The sequence below is a fragment of the Falco peregrinus genome, chromosome 14, assembly GCF_023634155.1.
Source record: "Falco peregrinus isolate bFalPer1 chromosome 14, bFalPer1.pri, whole genome shotgun sequence".
In the NCBI taxonomy this organism is placed as follows: Eukaryota; Metazoa; Chordata; class Aves; order Falconiformes; family Falconidae; genus Falco; species Falco peregrinus.
In genome coordinates this window covers 6,722,977-6,744,522 of record NC_073734.1, presented here as the reverse complement: position 1 = coordinate 6,744,522, position 21,546 = coordinate 6,722,977, and the positions used below count along the sequence as shown (strand labels likewise).

At 39.1% G+C, this 21,546-nt stretch overlaps 1 protein-coding gene across 1 annotated transcript in view; it reads right to left on the bottom strand.

Annotated features, from left to right (window-relative positions):
* The window catches only part of MLYCD (malonyl-CoA decarboxylase), a 98,862-nt gene extending 78,443 nt beyond the window's left edge, over window positions 1-20,419 (bottom strand). Inside the window, exons 1-4 of the mRNA XM_005234788.4 lie at window positions 19,803-20,419; window positions 9,480-9,592; window positions 8,081-8,237; window positions 7,430-7,579 (exon numbers count right to left, since the gene is read on the bottom strand). Of these exons, the coding sequence (XP_005234845.2) occupies window positions 7,430-7,579; window positions 8,081-8,237; window positions 9,480-9,592; window positions 19,803-20,354 (972 nt within the window). The 5' untranslated portion in view covers window positions 20,355-20,419. The remainder of the gene's footprint in view (window positions 1-7,429; window positions 7,580-8,080; window positions 8,238-9,479; window positions 9,593-19,802) is intronic.
* Window positions 20,420-21,546: the final 1,127 nt, after the last annotated feature.

The following is a 21,546-nucleotide window of genomic DNA, read 5'->3' as shown; positions in this document are numbered from 1 at the left end:
AAATCCACCACCTCTTTGGTTCTGTGAATTATAATGGTATAAACTGGACAATCTCACTCCTTCCCTTATCTGAAGTTCTTTGACTATAACACAATCACATAAGTCAAATAATTCCCCTTTCAGGACCCGACAGGAATAAGAAAAGCAGACCAAGTTACAACAAAACACCACATTCAATCTCCTTAGAGGACTGGATAAAGAAAAAAGCAAATCATTTTATAAAAACATTCCTTTCTGTATCTTACTGAACAAAACAACCATTTTTGCAACAAGCACGCCCAGGAGATCCTGTCTATCATATTCCCAACTGCTATACCGACCGTGGTCTGGTAGTGCAATACTAGTAAAGTGTTGACCTCCTGTGACTTTTCCAAGTCTCTGCTAAAGCACATGATATTTTATTTTTAAGAGCAATTCTGAAGCAGAAGTCTGTAACAAGATCTGTGAACTACAACTATAAGGTTTCATCACATATGCATTTCATAAAAAAAAAAAATAAGAGATGTCTGTGGAAGACAATTTCTGCCAGTATCTTAGCAACTCTACAATTTTAGAGAATACAGCATTTATAAAACAGAACAGTTTATTAGGATTGTGCTCTTACTGTGGACTATGGCTACAAGAGGCATGAATATAGAAAATATGTTTTAAGTAAAAGAACGTTTCTTGGAGTAGACAGTTCAGCCTTTTTAGAAACATTTCTGTTGAAAAAGAGAGCAATGACCACAGGAAATTTAAATATATATATATATATTTGGAGGCAGAAAAAAGGCAAGAATGAAAACAGAACAAAGCAACTCTACAGACTACAAAAATCTTTCCCTCCCCAATCCCACGTTAAGTACATCCCAATGGATCTAAAGACTATCTATCCATAAATCAATTCAAAATAACTTTAAAATTTGAATGCAGAACAAAATGCATTCACTAGATCTTCCTCTGGTCACCTTTTATCTGTCTCCTTGTAGGATTTCTCAGTCAAGGAGTATATCTAATCATCACATCTGGAATCCACTTCTTTAAAGCAGCAGGATCTTAATGAGTATTGTGGAGGAGAGTTACACTCAGATGCCCCCTTACCAGCTACACTTCGCTTAAACACTAGGTCTCACCAAAGACAACACTACTAGCACAGAACCACAGATCTCCTGGAGAAGAAGGAGGGAGGAAGATGGCACAGACGTAAGTTTTTAAAGGCCACTGGAAAAATATTTCAAGATATTTGTTTCTGGAGAAAAAGCTGAGAGCATTCAAGTTTTGTCGAGATGGTAACAAGCAGCATCACTTGCTACCTTCATTTCTCCATCGGCACTCTGAAAGCTGACCAGTGATGACTCTACTGTGACCGGCTGTAACTTAGCTGCTGAGACAATCTGCTGTCTAGTAATTTGACCTTTTCATGTCAGCTCTTACGGTGACTAGATGAATTTCTGCCCAGAAGGGAGGGCCACAACTCCCTTCTGAAGATTCAGTGACCCAGCACCCTTCTGCCTGTCCACACAATAATGATGGATGACAACTCAGCAACTGCCTAGGTCGTGACAGACCTGCAAACGAACCTTAACGTACAGAAACACAAACCTGTAATCTATAATGAGAAGTACCCTTTTCATGTCAGTATCCTTAAGCAGCAGCAAGCTCCCCCCAAAAGAGTCTGGATTTTAAAATGAGGTTTCATTCCTCTATGTCTTCATTCCTGTTGAGCTTTAAAGTTCCTCCTTAGTCCGAACACAGAGAACACAAGAGATAGGAATAAATTGGTAAAAGTTTTCAAATCAATGACATATCAAATGAAAAATCCTCGATGTGTTTCTTTTTGACCCAAAAATGGGATAACATTCCTTGAAGGTTTTCCTTTTTTTCTAACTATATTAACCATTCCATAAGAGATAGTGCCTTTGAGAACATATTGCTTAGGTCTCTTTCATGAGCTCTTCACAGATATTTGGGGTTAAAACCTGAGAAGGGAAGAAGGAAGGTAATGTTGAAATTTGAGAAGCAGATCTCTTCTTTCAGGTAAAAGGAAAAACTGATTGGACCAAGACAAAAGGCTGCTTACCACGAAGTCAAGCCTGGAAATCTTCTGCACCACCTCTGCTAAGAAAGTACAGCATTTGAAAATACTGTTTTGCTACTGAACAGAGCTAATGCATAGGGCTTTTCACACAGGAGCTGAGCCATGCCCATTGCTTCCATAGGGTAACAATTCCAATCTCATTTCCCAGCTTGCAAAGCCAAGAGGGTACCTATGCACCATCCACGATGACAGAAGTGAGAAGGAACACCAACTTCTCATATCTGTGTACCAATAATAACCACTGCAAAGCTCCTAAATAAGAAACTGATACTTTGCTTCCTTGTGATGTTGACTGCTCTTTGTTTATCATTCACTTTGAGGCGACCTGTTCACCAAGCCCAACCCGAAGTATTCCACAGAATTTAGCAGCTCCTACTCTATTAATAGAAGATAAGACATAGGGCCCCATTTTGAAGCTACAGTACAGTCTACTACATATCTGACAAATGCTTGAGCTTAGGAGCTCATCTGAGGCGGTCATTTCTTGTAGAAAAATAAATAGATGCAGTGAAGTGTGCACAGTTATGCTGTTGCTAAATTGATGTGCTAGTTTCTAAGGCTATTGGTGGAGATCCATTAATGTTTATTTGCTTGTCAGAAACCTACACACCATTAAGAACCAGCTGCTCATATTGTTTTGGGGTAGATTTCTGGGTTTGGTCATCTTTTAGTTTGCTTTTTTTTCATTGCAGAAGAGTGCAGATTTCTCCTATTATCCGTATCTCATTTAAAACTGTCTTGCACTCTAAAAGCTGTAGTCCAAGGTCACATTTTTCATCAATGAAAGCAAAGCTTGTTTTGGAAATTATGATCTCCCCAGGTCACCTAGATCAAATTAAGGTAGCAATTATCAACAGCCCAACCAGAAAGCTAAAATCTGCCACCAATTGTTAAGCATTCTATTGAGCCACATAGTAGCTATCAGTTTTCTCCCCCAAATGCCACAGGCTATAAAATTCTAAGCAATTTTCTCAAAGGCTTCACCACAGTTATCTGTGTCTGTCATCTGCAGACGGAATTGCTATGATGTACCTTCTGTGGAGCTACAGACCATTTGGAGTGGCTATAAACACATTATGAATTAAATGTCTGTCTAATGAGGGATCTATCTGTCTACGCATTCACCAGCACCTACCAGCTTGCTAGAAATGCATCTGCTTGCTCACTTTCCAGCACCCAATTTGGGGGTTGTTTTCTTACTAGTTGCCTGAAATTGTTTCAAAATCCAATTAATTTCTAGGAACAATCCAAGCTTAAATTTAAGAAATACGAGAGATTATTTTTGTTGTCTGCTCCCTGCTTTACATACATTAATATAACCAAGAGACTACACAGAACGCAGAGGTAGCCTACTCTCAGATTCATATAGGGAGAACTGGGACCAAAGTGGTATCAGTGGAATAACGAATTCATCCCACTGCTTACCCAAAATAACCCAAACAGGATGTGCTCAGATAACAAACCCCTTCTATATTATTTGTGTAGCAAATTTTTGTCAAGCACCTACCAAGAAAAACCTCCTATTCAGAGCAGCACACTTTCTCCCAGGATGCCCTTTGTATGCAACACAAGCTACATCCCTAAGGTCCTATTCTGATCTCCATTATATCCCTCCCCTTCCCCACTTATATTACAATACCTGTGGCAAATGCCAAATCATAACGTCTAGGTAGAGATTAAGGATTCAAACTGCTAACTGTGCACATATAAAGAGATGAAACTGAGGACCCATTTCTGTGACTCAACTTCATACGTCCTCCATCTGCTTAAATTAGCGAAAGACTCAAAAGCAGGGGCCATTAACTTCTATGCAGTGCCTCAAACAGTGCTTAACGTTGAGGGTTGTAATCTTCACCAGAGCCTCTACTGCTGCAGTTTTCCTAAAGTCCTAATAAAAACCTATTTGCAATAAATACTTCCATGAGGGAATCTGTACTTGACATCCTTTGAAGATGAGAAATGCTACCCTACATACGTTCACGTTTAGCAGTGTATACGACCAGTTCTGGCAAATTAACAAGATTTCTACAAGATTAAGCTCTATCTTAATTGTCTATTAATGAGACTTTAAGGAATCTGGTACTAACTGAATTTATAGACGTATCTTTGTAGTGTAGATACCTGCTAGATCAATGTTTCAGAAACAGTTTTTAAAAACCTTACCAAATAAAGGCTTCAGTGGTAGAAAAAAAAGAGTGGTTATTAGCATATTTCTAACTTAGTGCATGTCTTTTTCCGATCTAATAATATGCATTCATGACAGGTCCAATTTGGGGTTTTCCTTATGAAGACTGACAGCTGAGAATTCAGTTTTGAGGTTATAATGGCACTTACAAGTAGAAGCGTCAGAGGAGGTTAAGTTAAGGCAAAGTCAGATAAAGGATTCTTACTAGAGAAAAGTTTTAAGAGTTTGTAGTGCCTTGGGAAAATACAAATCAAGTAACATTGTGCAGATCAAACAGATGTTCACAAAAGATACCTCAAAGAAATGGCAAGTTAAAAAAAGTGTATTAACCATCAACAATTCAAATATAATGAAAAACAAAATCCTCAACCCTTCAAATGGTCTCCTCCCAAAGCATTTTATTATCAGTTAAATTAAAGACAGTCTCAACTTATATAACCTGGAACACTTGGTGATTTAGTAGCACTTAAAAAAAAAAAATTGTTTATTGAAAGCCATGCAAAGGTTATATAAAAAAAATCCTCTTCCCATCAGAGAACCCAACTATCTATTTTTACAAAGGCTTCTGGAAGCTTGCTTAATGAGATGTAATTTCTGAACCAAGATTTTCTTGCTGAGGCTATATTGTTTCAGCTGATGTCACCAAGTCAACTCAGCACTACCGCTATACCATTTGTCCCTTTTAAAGTGACTATAATGCTGCTCCAAAGAATTATGTCCAACCTGAACACAGACAACCTTGGAAAGTCCTTCGCTTTGCTTACACCTGACCACAGAGAAAAAGAATACATGTGTGCAATTAATGCACTGAAGTAGGACTTCCAGAATTTTGGGAGACAGGTAAATCAGGCTGCCAAGAGTCACATGCCCTGCCTTTGCCCTGAATAATCTAACTTCACAGAAATTTTACAGTGTATATGCTTTATTTTGAAGCTGAAGTACACAGGGCTTCTCTCCACTGAGAGGTGAATCACAACATTTATAACAAAAGCTGAGTAAGTATTACATGAGCACATCAAGTAATTCTGATAACAACAGTATAATGATTTAGGGTCACTTCACAGATGTAAAATATGTAATGGGAGACGGTTCTTACAGAATTCAAAACAACAAAATCAAGAAAAGCACTTTGAAATGAGGAGAAAGAAAGCGTGAAGGAATGGGAAGAAGAGAAAAAAATATATTAACACATCAAAGAGTGGAAGATAAATTATTAGAGAACCAGATTCATCATGGATAAATAATCCTGGACTATCCTTTGTATCTTTTTTAGCCCTACAGTGGTATGCCTACAAAGTTTAACATCAAGAAGTCATGGTGTAGAGGCAATACATGGAGGTTATTCTACCTTTAATGTACAGAAATAAATATACACAGGCTGTTCAAGTTTTGCTACAACTTCATAGTTAACGAAGTACATGTCCAATTTGCCATATAAAACCTTACTAATAACAGCACATTTTTCCGAACATCTTAAAGCAGTGTATGGAATTTAAGCAGGGAGGAAGACCTCCATCTTTGGCATTGTATGGAAAGCACTTAGCTTTCAATAGCTTTGAATATTAAGTTATTTAAGCTAGAAGCAATAATTTTATGATTAGAATGTATTTAAAGGTATCTCAGCCAAAGTGTTTCTTATTCATCATGTGTTGATGAACACTGAAGAAGGGCTGGATTTTATAACACTGACATGTAGAAACTTCAACATAAGTATAAATAAAAAGCACCTTCTGTTGCACACATCCTATTTTAGATCTTGCAGGTAGGTTATCTAAGTATAGTGTGTCTATTTTCCTTTATAACTCATTCATAACTTTTCTAGAGTTGTATTTGTCTATCACTAATTGCTTACATTGTCAATAGCGTTATTTCGTGAGAGCAACTCAATTATCCAGAAACTATTTCTCAGATGTGAAAGCAGATAACTGCATGAATTTATTCCAGTTTCCCCTCAGTCAAGATCAGACAGATGGCATGGCCTAATTATACCTGGACTACCGCACTTCTAACAATTAATCTAAAAGCCATTCTGAAAGCAAGAAGCAACAAAATTCAGCCAAAATATCAATTAAAAACAAAACAAAACAAAAACAAAACACTTCAGGGCAGCAAGCTATGGTTCAGTAGTTGACTACTCAATTGTTTTGTAGTAGCAGAAGTTTGGTACATCCACTTTTAAGTTATTTGTATAAAAGTTCTAAATCACATACAATTTTCCAGACATCGTTACTGATCCAAATGTTGGAACAATGAATATAAACACTGAATGTAAACACAAGTTCCTTTTAAGTGGTAGCTGTGTTAATAATTTAAGTAGTAAAGACTACTTAATACAATATTGTACCCAACAAAGAAATGTAACTGTCTCTTTCACACCATTCTGTACATAAAATAATGAATTTATTACTTTTTCCAGTTGCTTGGAAGAAGGTTCCACAAGAAGTCCTAAAACTATTAGCAATAATCCCATAGCATGCAATGATATTATATAAATGCACAGAACTGACTTGCATACAGTAACCGATTCCTGTGACTTTCAAATGTTAAAGACATTTTCTTTACTTACTACACTGCAAGAAATGTCTGGGCAAATAAATGTCTCTCCCCTCCCTTTTTTTTTTTAAATAGACATACTTAAGGCAAGCATGCAAACTGCATAATCAGTGGCAACTCAACATAACAAACAAGAAAACTGATTAATTAATGTACAGGAATTATTTTTGTTACTGGAACAGCTGTAAGATTTTGAAAAAGGCACAGTCAGGTCCATTGAAGAGAAAACGTTGATCAGAGGCCTGGTAGAGAGCCTGTTAACAGGCTCCACCCACTCAACTGAGAGACAGTAGTGAATCATATTAATACACTACATTGCAAAATGCAGCTCCATTAAAGCTACTTTCAACAGAAATGTACTAATTTGACTTTTAGGCAACCTATGCTCACGATTAGGCAAGCACAAATATTTCACACAGTAATTTATTATGTTATATATGTTAACTATGTAACAGTATCTACACCTGGCAGACACCTGCTAAAAAGCTACACCTGTAGGGCAAGACCTAGCAGCTCCTTGCCTTGAGCCATGACACAAAATGGAAACGTAAACAGCAACATAAGGGGGGGACCATTGGTCACACAGCATCTTAAGTACCCCCCACCACACCTACCTGCAGCTCTTTTACAACCCGCTTAATGAGGTAAGTCCCAAGTTCCACACCTTGCAGTCCCTGCTGAGTCAAACTGATTGAGTAGAAAATTGCTGTTGTAATTTTGTCTGTATCTTCTGTTTCTAAAGGCGGCACTTCTTTCACTATGGCCTGGGAAAATAAGAACTAAAAAAATATTAGTAGTAGATATTAACCTCACTATGGGGGTGGGGGGCCTTTCTTTTTGACTTTCAAATGTGTTAACACTTTTCCCCACTGTTTTATTTGTTATCCTCTGTGAGAAAAACCGCAAATCTAATAAAAAAGTAGAAAGAAGAGCTGCTTATCCATCAACAAGTGCAGGGAACAACTGTAAAACTTTCAGAAGTAATCACAACTGCTTTGAACTTTTAATCTCTTTTGCTATCTTTTTCTTATGTATTTCTCTTTTTTTATTCTTCTTGCACTTAAGCAAAACCTCAAAATCTCAACTTACATAACACAGAGATAGAGAGAATATCCCTGTAATTTTTAAATGCCAATTCTTTCATCTTTTAAAAAAAATGAAACAAAAACAAATACTCCCAAATTATAAAGAATTACAGGTTTTAAAAGATTTTTTTTTTCCAATTTGAGCACTTTGCTGTGAACTGAATGCATCAGTGACTGTACCTGGATGTTGCTGGAGATATCACTGGTTAGTGCAACATGCAAGACTATCAATGGTTCTCCTGGGATTGCACAGTGAGAAAAAAAGTAGCATCTTCTGTATGACCCAACTCGACGTTTCATATCCATCCAGTTTCTAACAGGATGCACAGCTTCAGAACTCAATAAGAACATTAAAAAAAAGTAAAATTATGATTTTATTTAGAAAGAGGTCAACTGCCAATCCTACAAACAAGCTCAGTACTCTTCCCATTGATGTCAGTGCAAAACTCTCCAACCAAAAAAGGAGAATCGGGCTGTAAGCGAAAAAACTAAAATTCCTCAGCAAACTGTGGCAACACCTGCTCTCTCTAGTTTTCTTTGGGATATGCTTATTACATTCTGAGATTTCACTTGCAGTTTCTGTTCAATATCCGACTGAGATGACTTTCATTCAGTGTGTGAACACACCTCTAAGGAATTAGTTTTCCCAAGCTACAAAGCAGTCTCTTAGCACTCCCACAGTCATGTCTTCAATGAATCATTCAAAATATTTTTTTCCCTATTACATACTGAAAGTCCAGTGTTTGCCAAATACCTTTAAGATTAAATATTACTAATTATTTCTATTTTGAAAATTTAGCTTGTATGAGGTCTCTTTTCTTGCCTCATCAACATTTGTCATGTACTTTCAGAACTCTTCAGAGATTCATTTTTCTTCAAGCTTTTTATATAACAAAAGGCCACACAACATAACTTTGAGCCAGTCATCTTCATCACTACAACTCTGAATATTTGACAGAAGTTCAGAAATAAATGTAGACTTTAAGGAACGTTTCTAGAAAACAGGGTCCTCTCTTCACCTATAGCTTACAATTGATTCTGTGCACCTCACTAGTTCCAGCCAGGAAGGGAAGCCTAACTAAATTAGAAGTAAAACGCATTCTTGAGGTTTAGGCACCCCATGCTGCCTCAGACTTAAATATTCTCTACAGACACAACACAGTGTAGACTGAAGGGAGAAGAAGGTGGCAGTGGTGATGGAGGCAGCAGTGACAGCAGCACCTGTGGGAGGAAAGGGAGTGCCAGAAGGCACTGCTGCAAAAATCTGGGTTTGTAGAAGTGACAGCAGCACCTCTGGGAATGTGGGAAGAATAACTAAGGTTGGAAGAAAAGACAGCAGTCTACAAGTGCAGTATGTGTACTAAAGGATCAAATTATGAGACAAATTATCTCTTTCACTGTTTATTTAATTCAGGTTTTAAAATCATGCTCTTTAGAGTGTTAAATACAACTATTCCTTAATTATAGTTTCCCTATGGTTCAATATTGAAAAGCAGTATCTTGAAAATAGTCAATCTCTGCAGCCCAAAGCATTTCATCACCTTTTCATCAATGAGCATTAGCAACTTTTAGCACTTACTCACTAATTTTCTGGAGTACTTCACAAGGTGATTGCCAAGTGACCCTTTCCAAGTTCAGGAATCCTGTTGAGAACCACTCTGAAAGCATGTTCTTTAGAACTCCATTCATTTCCTGCAAACAGAAGAAAGATGGACTTATCTGCTAAATAAACTAGGTAGAACATAGCAATGTGAGTAAATATAACCTTGATTATTTCAAACTACAAAATAAGAAAGTTCAAGGAAATTAATGCATATGCTTGAGAAGATTAACTACATAATAACTCAGCTTTCCTCACACTGGACTAAAACAATGAAAATGCTTAAAGACACTGTCTATAGTAAACTGCAGACAATTAAATGGAAGATAACACAAAACAATGCAGATTAAAAGCAGACAGTAAGTAGAAGTATTCAAGCAGCCCTGACAATAAGGCTGCAGTTGCAGGGATGCTCAGATTTAAATCTCAGAAAAAAAAATCATGGGAAATTTGATGAAAATAAGGACTTGAATTTTACTATAATTTTCTACATCTGAGTCTCTTCTCAGTGTTCAGCACTTCATGCTGACTATTAGTACTGGTTTATTAATATAAGAAAGTCATCTATACTTTAGTAAACATTTTTTCCATCTCCCTTTATGAGAAAGATACAGAATAGAAATTTACTCCTGCACTGTCTGCACCATGATTAATAAATGGAACTTTCTACTTCTGACAGAACTCCAAGGTACGTAACATATCTACTGGAGGTGACTGGAACACATACAGGCACATTTAGGCATCAGTAAACTACAAAAAATGCTTCAGTTTGGACTTTAGCATGGATTGTTCAACTCAGCACAGGAGCTGCACGTGCCCACTCAGGATGATAAATTAGAAAATTAGTATCTTTCAACAGGATGCAGATAAAACCATTATCTTTACAGAATTTTTCTTCTCTATAAGTATGAAAATTTTAGAGCAAGACAAACAAAAGCAGCAACATAAGACTACAGAACTCAAGAATCACAACAAATTTGGAATAGTACGACAGAATTAAAGCCAACTGTAATATCAAATACTTTCAGAAACATTCATCATAATAATGAATTTTATGTCACCTACTAATTTCCTGCTGGCTATATTATTAAAGATTTTCCTGTCTAAAGTTGAGTTTAGAAAGTATTCTTGAACTCAGTGCAGCATGAATATCCCCTACAGAGATTCTAGAGCTTATTTTTCTTTCTTACTTTTGCTTTATATACAGGACACCCTGTGATACCAGCACCAACTTACCAACAGCCTCATCAGAAATGCAGGCTTACCTGAAACTAACAAAATAACCATTTATTTAAAAACAAAACCTCTTCACCCTCTTCAGACCTTTATGAAATAGAGGCTGCTGCCCATGAAATAGACAAAAATTATGCTACAAAGTATTTCAACTTGCTACATTTACGCAAAACAGCAGAAGGAAAAAAAATAAACCTATCCGGAAAACACTTAACTACTTCAAACATCTTTCCAAAGCTCTGATATAGTCTCGGGACTTCCATAAAAAAGCAAAAATATTTCCTGTTACAACCTAAAAAAGATTAAAATTGTAGAGGCACTTGTTAAGAGACGAGCATCAAAGAAGGTTCCTATGGGCCAAAGAAACCGATACAAGTATTCCAAGACTGAAAAAAGGACAGTTCTATTGTTTAATTTAACATACCAGAAAAAATAAAATATTCAAACCCCGACTGTGATCAGATACTTCAATCTACATGGACCAACCCAAACTCAGAATTAACTCCTCCCCTAAAAATTCCTAGAGTGAAGTTGATGGTAATGACCACAATCACGGAGTTTGCAAGGTAAATTCATAACAAATCCTGGCTCTTTTCCATACCTGAAGTGCAGAGTCAAATTTTCCTTCAGTTCCCCTTTTTCCTACCCACCCCTTCTACACTTATGTCCTGGTTTCAGCTGGGATAGAGCTAATTTTCTTCTTAGTAGCTAGTGCAGTGCAATGTTTTGGGTTTGGTGTGAGAACAGCACTGACAGGACACTGATGTTCTTAGTTGTTATGGGGTGATGTTGATACTAAGCCAAGAACTTTTCCATTTCTCAGGTCCTGCCAGTGAGAAGGCTGGAGGGGCACGGGACTTTGGGAGGGGACACAGCCAGGACAGCTGACCCACACTAGCCAAAGGCATATTCCATACCATATGACATCATGCTGGGTATATAAACTGGGGGGAAGAAGAAGGAAGGTGAGAACATCTGGCATTATGGCGTTTGTCTTCCTGAATAACCATTACACGTGATGGAACCTGGCTTTCCTGGGGATGGCTGAACACCTGCCTGCCCATGGGAAGCAGTGAATGAATTCCTTGCTTTGCTTTGCTTGCAAGTGCAGCTTTTGCTTTACCTATTAAATTGTTCTTATCTCAACCCTTGTGTTTTACATTCCTTTCCGATTCTCCTCCCATCCCTCTGGGTGAGGGGGGAGTGAGCGAGAAGCTGCGTGGTGCTTGGTTGGCAGTCAGTGTGAAACCACAACAACTTACAAAGCTGTGTTAGTGAAATACATAGGCTTTTGTTTGGCATCAATCTTTGTTTATGCAGAAATACTACTACTATAGGAATGATCTAGAAGAAAACCGCCATTCATCTGCATAGAACAATTCTATCATGCATGAAAATTTTATGCTATCTTTCTGTACTTCCTTCAGTAGCATCCTCCAGTATTTAAGAAAATAAAAGCTTACTCATTGAAGCATAAATTGACATACACTTCAAATAGAAAATTGATTGCATTGTTCCAAATAGAGGGAGTATCCATGAACTCTTCCATGAGGTCAACTCTCCCAAGATTTGTAAATTAGTTTTTTTATTGGTCTTTCTCAGTAGGGGCCTCTTTCAGTTATATAATAAACGGTGCTGCTAAAAGTCATCTGCCAAATTGTACTTCCACCTGCACTTGTACTACAAGGCCGAACAAAGCCTGCATATGCTAGTAAAAAAAGCTGCTAAATGAATATGAAACTGCAATAATAAATTAAAAAAAAATCACCTTAAGTACATTTATAGGATAAGCAATCTGCACTGGAAAACAACGGAAGCCACAACACTGCACGGCACCAGCATATAAAGAAAACTCTGGAAAAAAAATACACATACATGACTATCTGCAACAAGTACCAATGAAGAGCTGAGAAATGAGGGATCAAACTGAACAAAATCCACCCTGGCAATGGACAGTCTTCATAATTTTTCACCAACGCTTTGACTAAAATGCCCTGCCTTCTCTGTTTCAAGGTGACACTATCCTATACAACAGTAGCAGGGAAAGGGGGAGGAGGCAACAAAACAGATGACGTTAATATGGACCAGATTAGCTATGTCAAAACTTTGCTACTAGGATAGTTAAGAGGGACACATGCAGTATACCCTCCCCTGCCTAATAAATGAATCTATTACACATTTATAGCAAATCTGATGCTTTGGGGAGGTTACCGGACGCATGTTAAACCTGTGCTGCCTTACTACCTCAAAAGAGCAGACAATTTCTATAATATGACATTACTGTAAAAAATGCATAATTACTGTCAGCTCAGGGCACCTCAACACTTAATGCAATTCAACATCACTCAGCTGCATTTAGAGTAGCTGTAATCTATACGGGCAAAACTTGTTTTGCTGATGCTTCTGCGCTAGTGGGTTAAAAAGAAAGCAGCAGGTAAAACAAGCTGTATCGAAGAGCCCAGAATTGTCTGCAAAACAGCATCTACCAAAAGAGGCTCTTTCTGGCACAGCTAAGACATGAAGGAATTGCAACTCCTGGGCAGTACAACCGAGCAGGTACCGGCCTTCAACCTCAAAAAGGCTTGCATCAGCAACAGTTTTATTGAGAGAAGCTGAATTTTAATTCAAGTACTCTCTCATACAGATTTGTCTGTCATCTTTCCCCCACCCTCAACACATTTTTCCTCTTGAACTGCAAAGGTGTAATTGTCCTAAACAAGTATATTCTGATTGTTTTGTTTATTCTGGCTTTAAGGTACTTCCCTTGTAAATACTTGTTTCTGCACAGCTCTAAAGCTTTTAGAAAATAACGATAACTCATTTTGGTCAAATACCCCTTGGTGTAGCAAAAGTCTCCAGGTATTTCAGGATTGTTTGGTTTGTTTACTTTTGTATGCGCACGCTGTAAACCAAAAAACTAAGTTAGCGTTGTCAGATCTGGGGTCAAAGTAACAGATTCCTATAGCTCTCTTGTCAACCATCTGCTTTGTGGAGCACCACTTCGAGCTGCAGTCTAGCAGCTAGGAGGAAAAACTGCTGAAGGCTGCACTCCTGCCAGTCATTATTTTGCACACACTGCTCTGCATCTATTGGCAGTACATGGCTCAGATGGCAATGAGTGACTTGGGAGAAAGCCAGTTACACTACACAGAAACTGGTAAAAGTGGCGAACATAGGAATCATGCATTTTGCTTCTCTAAAGCACCTACAGGTTTAGCAAGCATGATCCATACAATGGGACATACTGATGCCCAACTGAACCAAAGGCTACTTTTCAAGATGCAGAACACATTCTAGAGCTACTTTTGGTTCAAGATACAGCTGTATAAAAGCAATGCAATTCTATCCAAAGAAGAAAGTGAAGTAGATGTGTTTTCAGCAATGATTCTGGAAGAAAGGAATATTGTTTATGGGGAATTACAACTCAATTCAAATAATCTGTCAGCTGTATATAATAATGCTTTATAAAACAACCCAGTGGCACGCAGACCAAAGAATTAGAATAGTTCCAGTTGGAAGGGACCTACAACGATCACGTAGTCCAACTGCAGCTGTGTATGTTGACTAAACATCTTAGTGCAGAAAGATGTAACATACTTTACACTATCCAAAACTGTGTTTAATTCAAGTCATCTGAGCAAAATTCTGAGTTGTTTGATATCATAGTATATGCTAAGTTTCTGAAAGGCTTGACTACAATGATGACAGTCTCAAGTTAAGTTGCCTTATTGTATAAATTTAGCAGTAAGTAAATTCTTATTTTCATTTCAGAGGGCTTTCTAGTCATGAAATTACATCTTCAACATTTCAATAAAAAGACAAAAAACAATTTATTATTCAGCATCCTGATTTTAAATTTGAGCAACAAGAAATACTCAGACTAGTATTTAATATTACCAGCTATACTTAAGTTTCTATTACCTTACTATAATAAACTGTGATTATTTTTATTTTTCTTCATTCTGTGTTCTTGCTACAAGACAGAAAATTACAGGCTTTTTAATCTTCACACCAGGTCCCTATTATGGGGCAACAAATGGTAAAACTCTTATGAAAAATGTAAATTAATTTATTTTATTAAGAAAAAACTGCCTCTCTGATGAAAGAACTATTCAAATTTCCCTCTCAAATTACTAAAAAATAAAATACCCTTTACCAACAAAATTTATATGCAGATATTTACAGACAAACATAATACAAAACAGCAGTAACTAACACTCCACACATATCAAACAGATGGCACAGTTATTGTTAGTTGCTGGTTAGGTACCTGACAGGGCTACAGGAAAAGTACTCTGCCAGCCTCACAAGAGTCGAGTTTTTCCATAGCTGTGGAATGTTTGAAGTATTTAACTCAATATGCTTCATCATATAAGCATACTGACTTAGAGATCTACTCTGATATTGCTGAGTGTTTAAAGGTGTCTTTATTTTTTTTTACAAATTAGCTTCAAATATATATACAGAATACCCCTGGTAAGATACTGAAAAATATCCCCATCAGCAAAATGGGATTCAATAGTGTGACACACATAAAAGGGAATTGTTTTTCTGCTTTTTTTATTGCTAATAGTAATTACTTTAGTGGTAATGGTAGTGCTGAAAACTTCCCTGGCATTTGTGTTTTATGTTGTTTGATGTCTTATTCCTAGAAATAATAATTTTTATTCCCCCCCCCTTTTTTTGCTCATTTAGATGAGTAAAGTGTGCACGAGCATTTTCAAGTGACTTAATCACCTGTATAAGTTATTTTACTGTATGCTATTGAACAAACACAAAATAGAAATGCTTTATCAACCACTATCCAACAGTCCAAGCGGCTTCTGTGTCGATACATTTTGAGGAAATAGGAAAGTATTTTATGTTTAGAATGCAGCAGCGGGTAATCCTTGTTTTAATAGGTCTTTCAAAATGCAAAGTAGAAACTAAGGACTGTCTTAAGAAACATTTTAGACAATTTGGGCAAAACCAAAATCCCAATAAGCCATATAATGCATTCTGTAATTTTCCTCCAGCATCACAAAGATCCATTTAATTTTATTTCCACATTTACTTGGCAATGCAGACTAAAATAGACAGAAGTTATAAAATTCTTGTTGCACATTTGTCTTTATGTATGTTAGCATTTAAATCAAATCTACAATAATGAAATGGCTATACAAGACTTTTGATACGTTAATATCAAACATTTTTTTTTTCAGAGAAAAACTTTTAACTTTCATTTGTTTCTCTAGTTAAGGGCTTCTTAGATCTTTAAAGCAAACTGTTTCAACATTCAGATTCTCCATATAGCCACTGTTTCACTTGAGTAAACAGCTATTCTAATCCATTGATGAATCCTCATCAACCTGACCACAATTCTTTCAAGGCAGTACAACTGGGTAAAATAAATACATCCTTCTGTGGATTCATGTATGTAAGACATCTATCACAAGTATTTCCCCTCCCCAAAAAGCCAAGCAGAGCTTACACACAAAATATTCTCCCTTGAAGACTGTTTTACCATTTTCAATTTCTCTATTAAAACTGAAAACCATCTTCCCTGATTACAGGAAGGTCAGTGCTCAAATTTGTAAGAAAACTTTAAGGAAGAAAAAAAAAAAAAAAAGAACTCAAGGGAAAGTCCAACTTTAGGTCCTTGCTGCATTTAGGAGCTGCTACTATGGGGCAAAAGACACCCAAAACAATTACAGTATTTCTTGTTCTAGTAGACCAATACAAGAACAACAAGTTTACAGATATACTCCAACAACTGCTTAATTATGGAAGCAGATTTATGTATAAATCAATTTGACAAAAATACTATCTTTTTCACAATCTTGCCAGCAATATGAACCTTCCACTGATTTTTCTAAATCATATGGAAAGATGAAGAATATTTTAAAAGCAATAGTTGAGTGATTTGCTACCTGAAATAATAATAACGTTGTGAAATTTTCACCAGAGCCCATATTTCAAATGTTGAAATCGAGTAAGTAAGCAAAATATAAAAAATATCAAGAGGGAAATGCTGGCACAGAAGAAGTAGTATTGCAGGTGAGAAGGTTCTGAACAGTAAGAGGAAGAATTACACTTAGGAAACACATTTTCAACAATTTCACTCTGTGCATTGCAAGGGCTCATCAGAAAGTCAATTTGTTTATAAAGACAGTGGAAAATGTGTGTGTCCTTTAGTGGAAGGAAGGAACAGAACACATGAAAAGAACATGAGGGGAAAAAAATTCAAACAGCATCATGAAAAAGAATTAGGCCCAGCTTTAATGTAATTTAACTGGTTAAACAATGTATTATGTGTCAGTACTGTTTTTCTGAAATGGTCATCTTAACATTAACCATGAGGCTTACAACAGTAATAATTGATTCATATATTTATATTTAATAGAAAAGAAAATCCACCCCAAGATAGATTACAAAGGAAAAATTCTCTTCACCATATATCCTGCAAATATTTTTGGTGCACTGAAGAAAAAAAAAAAAAAAAGGCTGTATAGCTTAAAAAATACATTTTACCACTAAATTTTTGCCATCTCATTACCAAGAAACTTGGATCAAGAGTATCCATCATCTGTCACATGTTCATAGAAAGACATTTACTGTGTCGTAAGAACTTGTCACTGAGAAAACCCATAATTTTTCTGTCTTGCTCTAGGCAACGATTCTGCCTTCTAAAACAAACTTAAATATAAACTAAACCTTATTTGTAGCATGTTCCTCCTTTCTGCACGGTCTGTCATTTTAAGTATTTCTAATACATTGTTCAGGATCTATGTTCAAGATCTATGGAATTCTTCCAATAAGGTAGTCACCATTCTTCTCCATTTCTTTTAAGTCAGCTTTTTCAATCCAATTTGCCTTACACTGGGTCCTGACAGCTAGGGCACTATGACTTCTGATTTAATGGACACTGCTAAAATAGTCCAGTGACTTCAGTGTTCAGAATCTTTCACAAGTCTAATAATGAGACACATTTTGGAGCACAGTGCATCTAGGCACATGTCTCACAGTACATAAAATCAAAGTTAAGCATTTGCCTTTCTTCCTTTACTACAAACATCAATTCAATTTAAGAGGTGATTTAAGAGAGACAACTGAGGGCATTATGAAGATGTATATACTTGGGAATAACAGAAGACAATACTGCACCAGTTTGCAGTGCATCATCTATTTTGTTAATGATTTGGAAACAATGAAACCAATGGAGAAACAATCATCAGGTAATTTGCATCTTCTTATTTTAAAATAATACCATAAGAAAGTCAGGAGACAAGAATTCATCATATGTTAACAGTGAATCCTGACACGTTAACATCCATTCCAAATTCCAGAACTTTTCTATACTTTTTTTTCATCTCTTTCCTGCAGTTAGGGAAACCAGTGAAGAACAATTCTGAAATGGTCCACTCCAAGATCCCAAAATACACACTGTATCACAAGAACAGTTTTCTACTCAAGATCATTTTTTTTTAAAAAAAAAGAAAAAAAAACCCAAACCTTTAACAACCCCTCTCACCACCAAATCTGTAGCCTGAATATTCTACCATACAGTTTTCTCTGTTCTTGACATTTAGCCTCAGAACAGGTAATACAGTATCTCAACACCTACAGCTTAAGGTATCAAATTAAATACACACGCCCTCATAGAACTTCCTCTCAAACCACTTGCACCAGCTAGTAACCGGCTCCATTGCAGAAACTGTCAAGATTTCCTGTAGGTTGGGCATTCCTTTGGGTGCTCATAGTTATTCTGACACTTATTTGCAATAGAAGCAATTAGATTTTAAAGGCCAAGCAAGACACTTATTTCAGAAGCAACATATAATACCCTTCCCAGACATGCCAGCAAGAACACTGGACTAGCACATAGTTCTAGGTCTTGGTTCCTGTAGAAAACAGATGAGAACAACCTAAATGAAACTCCAAACTACAAAGAAGCAGTATCCAGAGTATTCTTACAGCCAATAGAGTCACAAACAAAACCCAACGCAAACCAGTTCTAGCTTAATCTTTCCTGGCTTACATGCTATTTATGACCACCTCTCATTTTTAGAGTATATCACATTTGAAAAATAAAACTGAACAACAAGCACAATATTTTGAGAAGACTTAACAGAATGCTTATGACAGCCCTTTTACTGAAGTTTTAGTTTTGCAGACAATATTTTCCTACTTTCAAACAGCTTTAATATGTTTCTCATCATACTGTATTATTTGATGCATGCACATTCAGCTGCTTTACACATTTGTATCCTGCTAATTTTGCAAAGTTCGTCTCTTTTTACTTAAGATCATCCAACTGGATATGGAATCTTCACAATGCTGATACTACTTCAGTTACGTGATGACCGCAGTTAACTGGCAGCACTAACATCAAAACCACCCTATTCTTGTTAAACTTAATTTGGATCCGAGTATCAACAAATAAGTTATGGATGTACACCTGACCAGCTTGCTTTCTTCATTGCCTTTTGGGAAGTCCTGGCACCTCCTGGGAAGTCCGGGCACCTCCTGCCAGTCATCTCCCACACCATCCAGTCCTCCACACTTCCTCCTCGCTGCGCCATGAATGGGGATGTTCCGCCTCATCTCCTTTCTACATACCACTGAGCTAAGCCATGGCAACTCCTTCCTCCTGTTGATACTCTTCATCACCAGCATGACACAACTGCTACGTCACTTCTGGCCCACACCGGACTCAGAAGCCACACCACTACATACCGCTCCTGCAGTGAGCTCCTGACCGCTTGGAAGCCCCAGCACGAGCAGCATCACGTCATGCTGCATGTCCCACAGCTGGGCCTCCAGCTGTCACTTGACCTTGGAAAGCCCATGGCGTCACACCACGGGCCACTCCTGCCCTGAGCCATCAGCAAAGCCACCTCCCACTGCTGCCATGGCCTGTGGGATGGGGTTCACTCGTGTAACACCACAGGGACCCCAACAGTGAATGAGGCTTACACGACACCTTCCAGCCCACCATGGACACCCCAAGAGTAGCGCCATGAGTAGGAAGCCCCAAGCCCACATCCCCAACTCCCTTTCAAGGCCACCCACACCCAGCCCAGCCCTCACCTTGACATGAGGCCCGTCCACCGCCTTGGAGGCCAGCCCCTCCACCAGGTCGCCCCTCAGCTCCACCAGGAAGCGCAGCCCGCCCTCCAGGCGGCCCAGGTGCTGGAAGAGACCCCGGTACTGGGGGCTGAGGTAGTAGCGGAGCCGGTCCTCGGCCTGCAGCAGGGCCCCCAGCTCCCTCTGCTGCTCCCGGGCCTGCAGCACCTTGGCGCTGAACTCTGCCACCCGGCCATGGTCCACGCCGAAGTCGCGGGCCAAGCGGGTGAGGAGCTCGGCCCGGGGCGGCCCGGCCTCCAGGGCGCGGTAGTACCGCACGAACTCCGCGCTGCGCAGCTCCGCCGGAGGCGGCGCCTTCTCCTTGGTCTCGTAGGGCGGCAGCGGCGGTACGGAGCGGCTCAGCAGCTCCTCCATGCCCGCCGCCGGGGCGCTGCCGGAGCCCGCCGGGCCCTGGCACAGGCCGCCCGCCACCGAGACGCGGCGCAGCCCCCGCGGCGCCGCCCAGGGCCCACGCAGGAAGGGCCGCGCGCTCAGACTGGGGCCCAGGCGGCTCATTCCGCGCCTCGCCGCTTGCCACAGGGGGAGAGCACTCGCCACCGCGGCCAGGCCGCAGCACCGCCTTCGCGCCGCAGCGGGCGGGCTGATTGGCTAGCATCACAGACTGATAGCCCGCCTGGCCAATCGAAAGTAAGAGGAGTGTGGCGGGGTTGAGGTGGTGGCGGCCGCCATCTTGAGCGTGGCGCAGGGGCGATCGGGTCACCGGGCTGCCTCATGGCTGCCGCGCCGCCTCCCGGGGTGGCCACTGCGCCCGGCGGTGTTACCAGCGCTTATTCGTCGCGCAGAGCCTCTCCCTAAGTGTGCTTTCCCCAGGGCTTCACTGTACAACCCCCTGGCTCCTGAACCTTTCTCAGCTGTTGCTCTCATTCTTCCCTTCCTGCCGCTTTCCCTCCCAGCTCAGCTGCACCAGAGGGCACAAAGGCCTGAGGTGCACATGTGCTGAGTGATTTAAAGAACGAAGTCAAAATTTCTTAGTGACTAAGTATCCTTTATTGGCAGCGCTGGATGCACGGGGGATCCTTCCACCTAACGTGCATGTCTAAAGTAACTATGTTATACAATAAAACAATGAATATGCCATTAATGCCTATACATATGCATTACCTAACCCCACCTACTCTTGCTTCGTATGTTAATTAGCTTATCAGTCCTTCGCACTTGCGCAAATTCCTCCAAGAATTGTGGGCAGGGGTCTCTGGGAGGAAGGCCGTAGGTCTTCCTCATGGTGTACTTTTCACCTTTTGCTAGAAAATGCTGAGCTGGCTGAGTTGGCCAGTTTCAACCAATTCTCGCTTTATCTGTCTTTCCCCCACTGGGGTGTTTTAGCTTAAGTTTCAACATAACAGAAGGACAACAGATAACAGGACATTAGCTTAGGTTTCAGCAAAAGGTAGATGGATAACAGGGTGTCGACAGACACCAAAGGTCGACGGATAACAGGAGAGCATTACAAGATGTTGACAAACACAATACACATGAGGATGTCATATATCTTATATTCATTACATTTGAACTACAAGATTTATTCTGTCCTAAAGTGAATTCGTAGAATATCAGAGTCAGCCATCGCGATGGGCCCGTGGCCCTGGCAGAGTTAGGATGGCACCAACGATAGCGGTGGCATCCAGAAAGTTTTGTCCCTCATGGTCTTAGGAGGCCAGCAGGCTGGGGCCGTGGAAGCCGGCTGGCT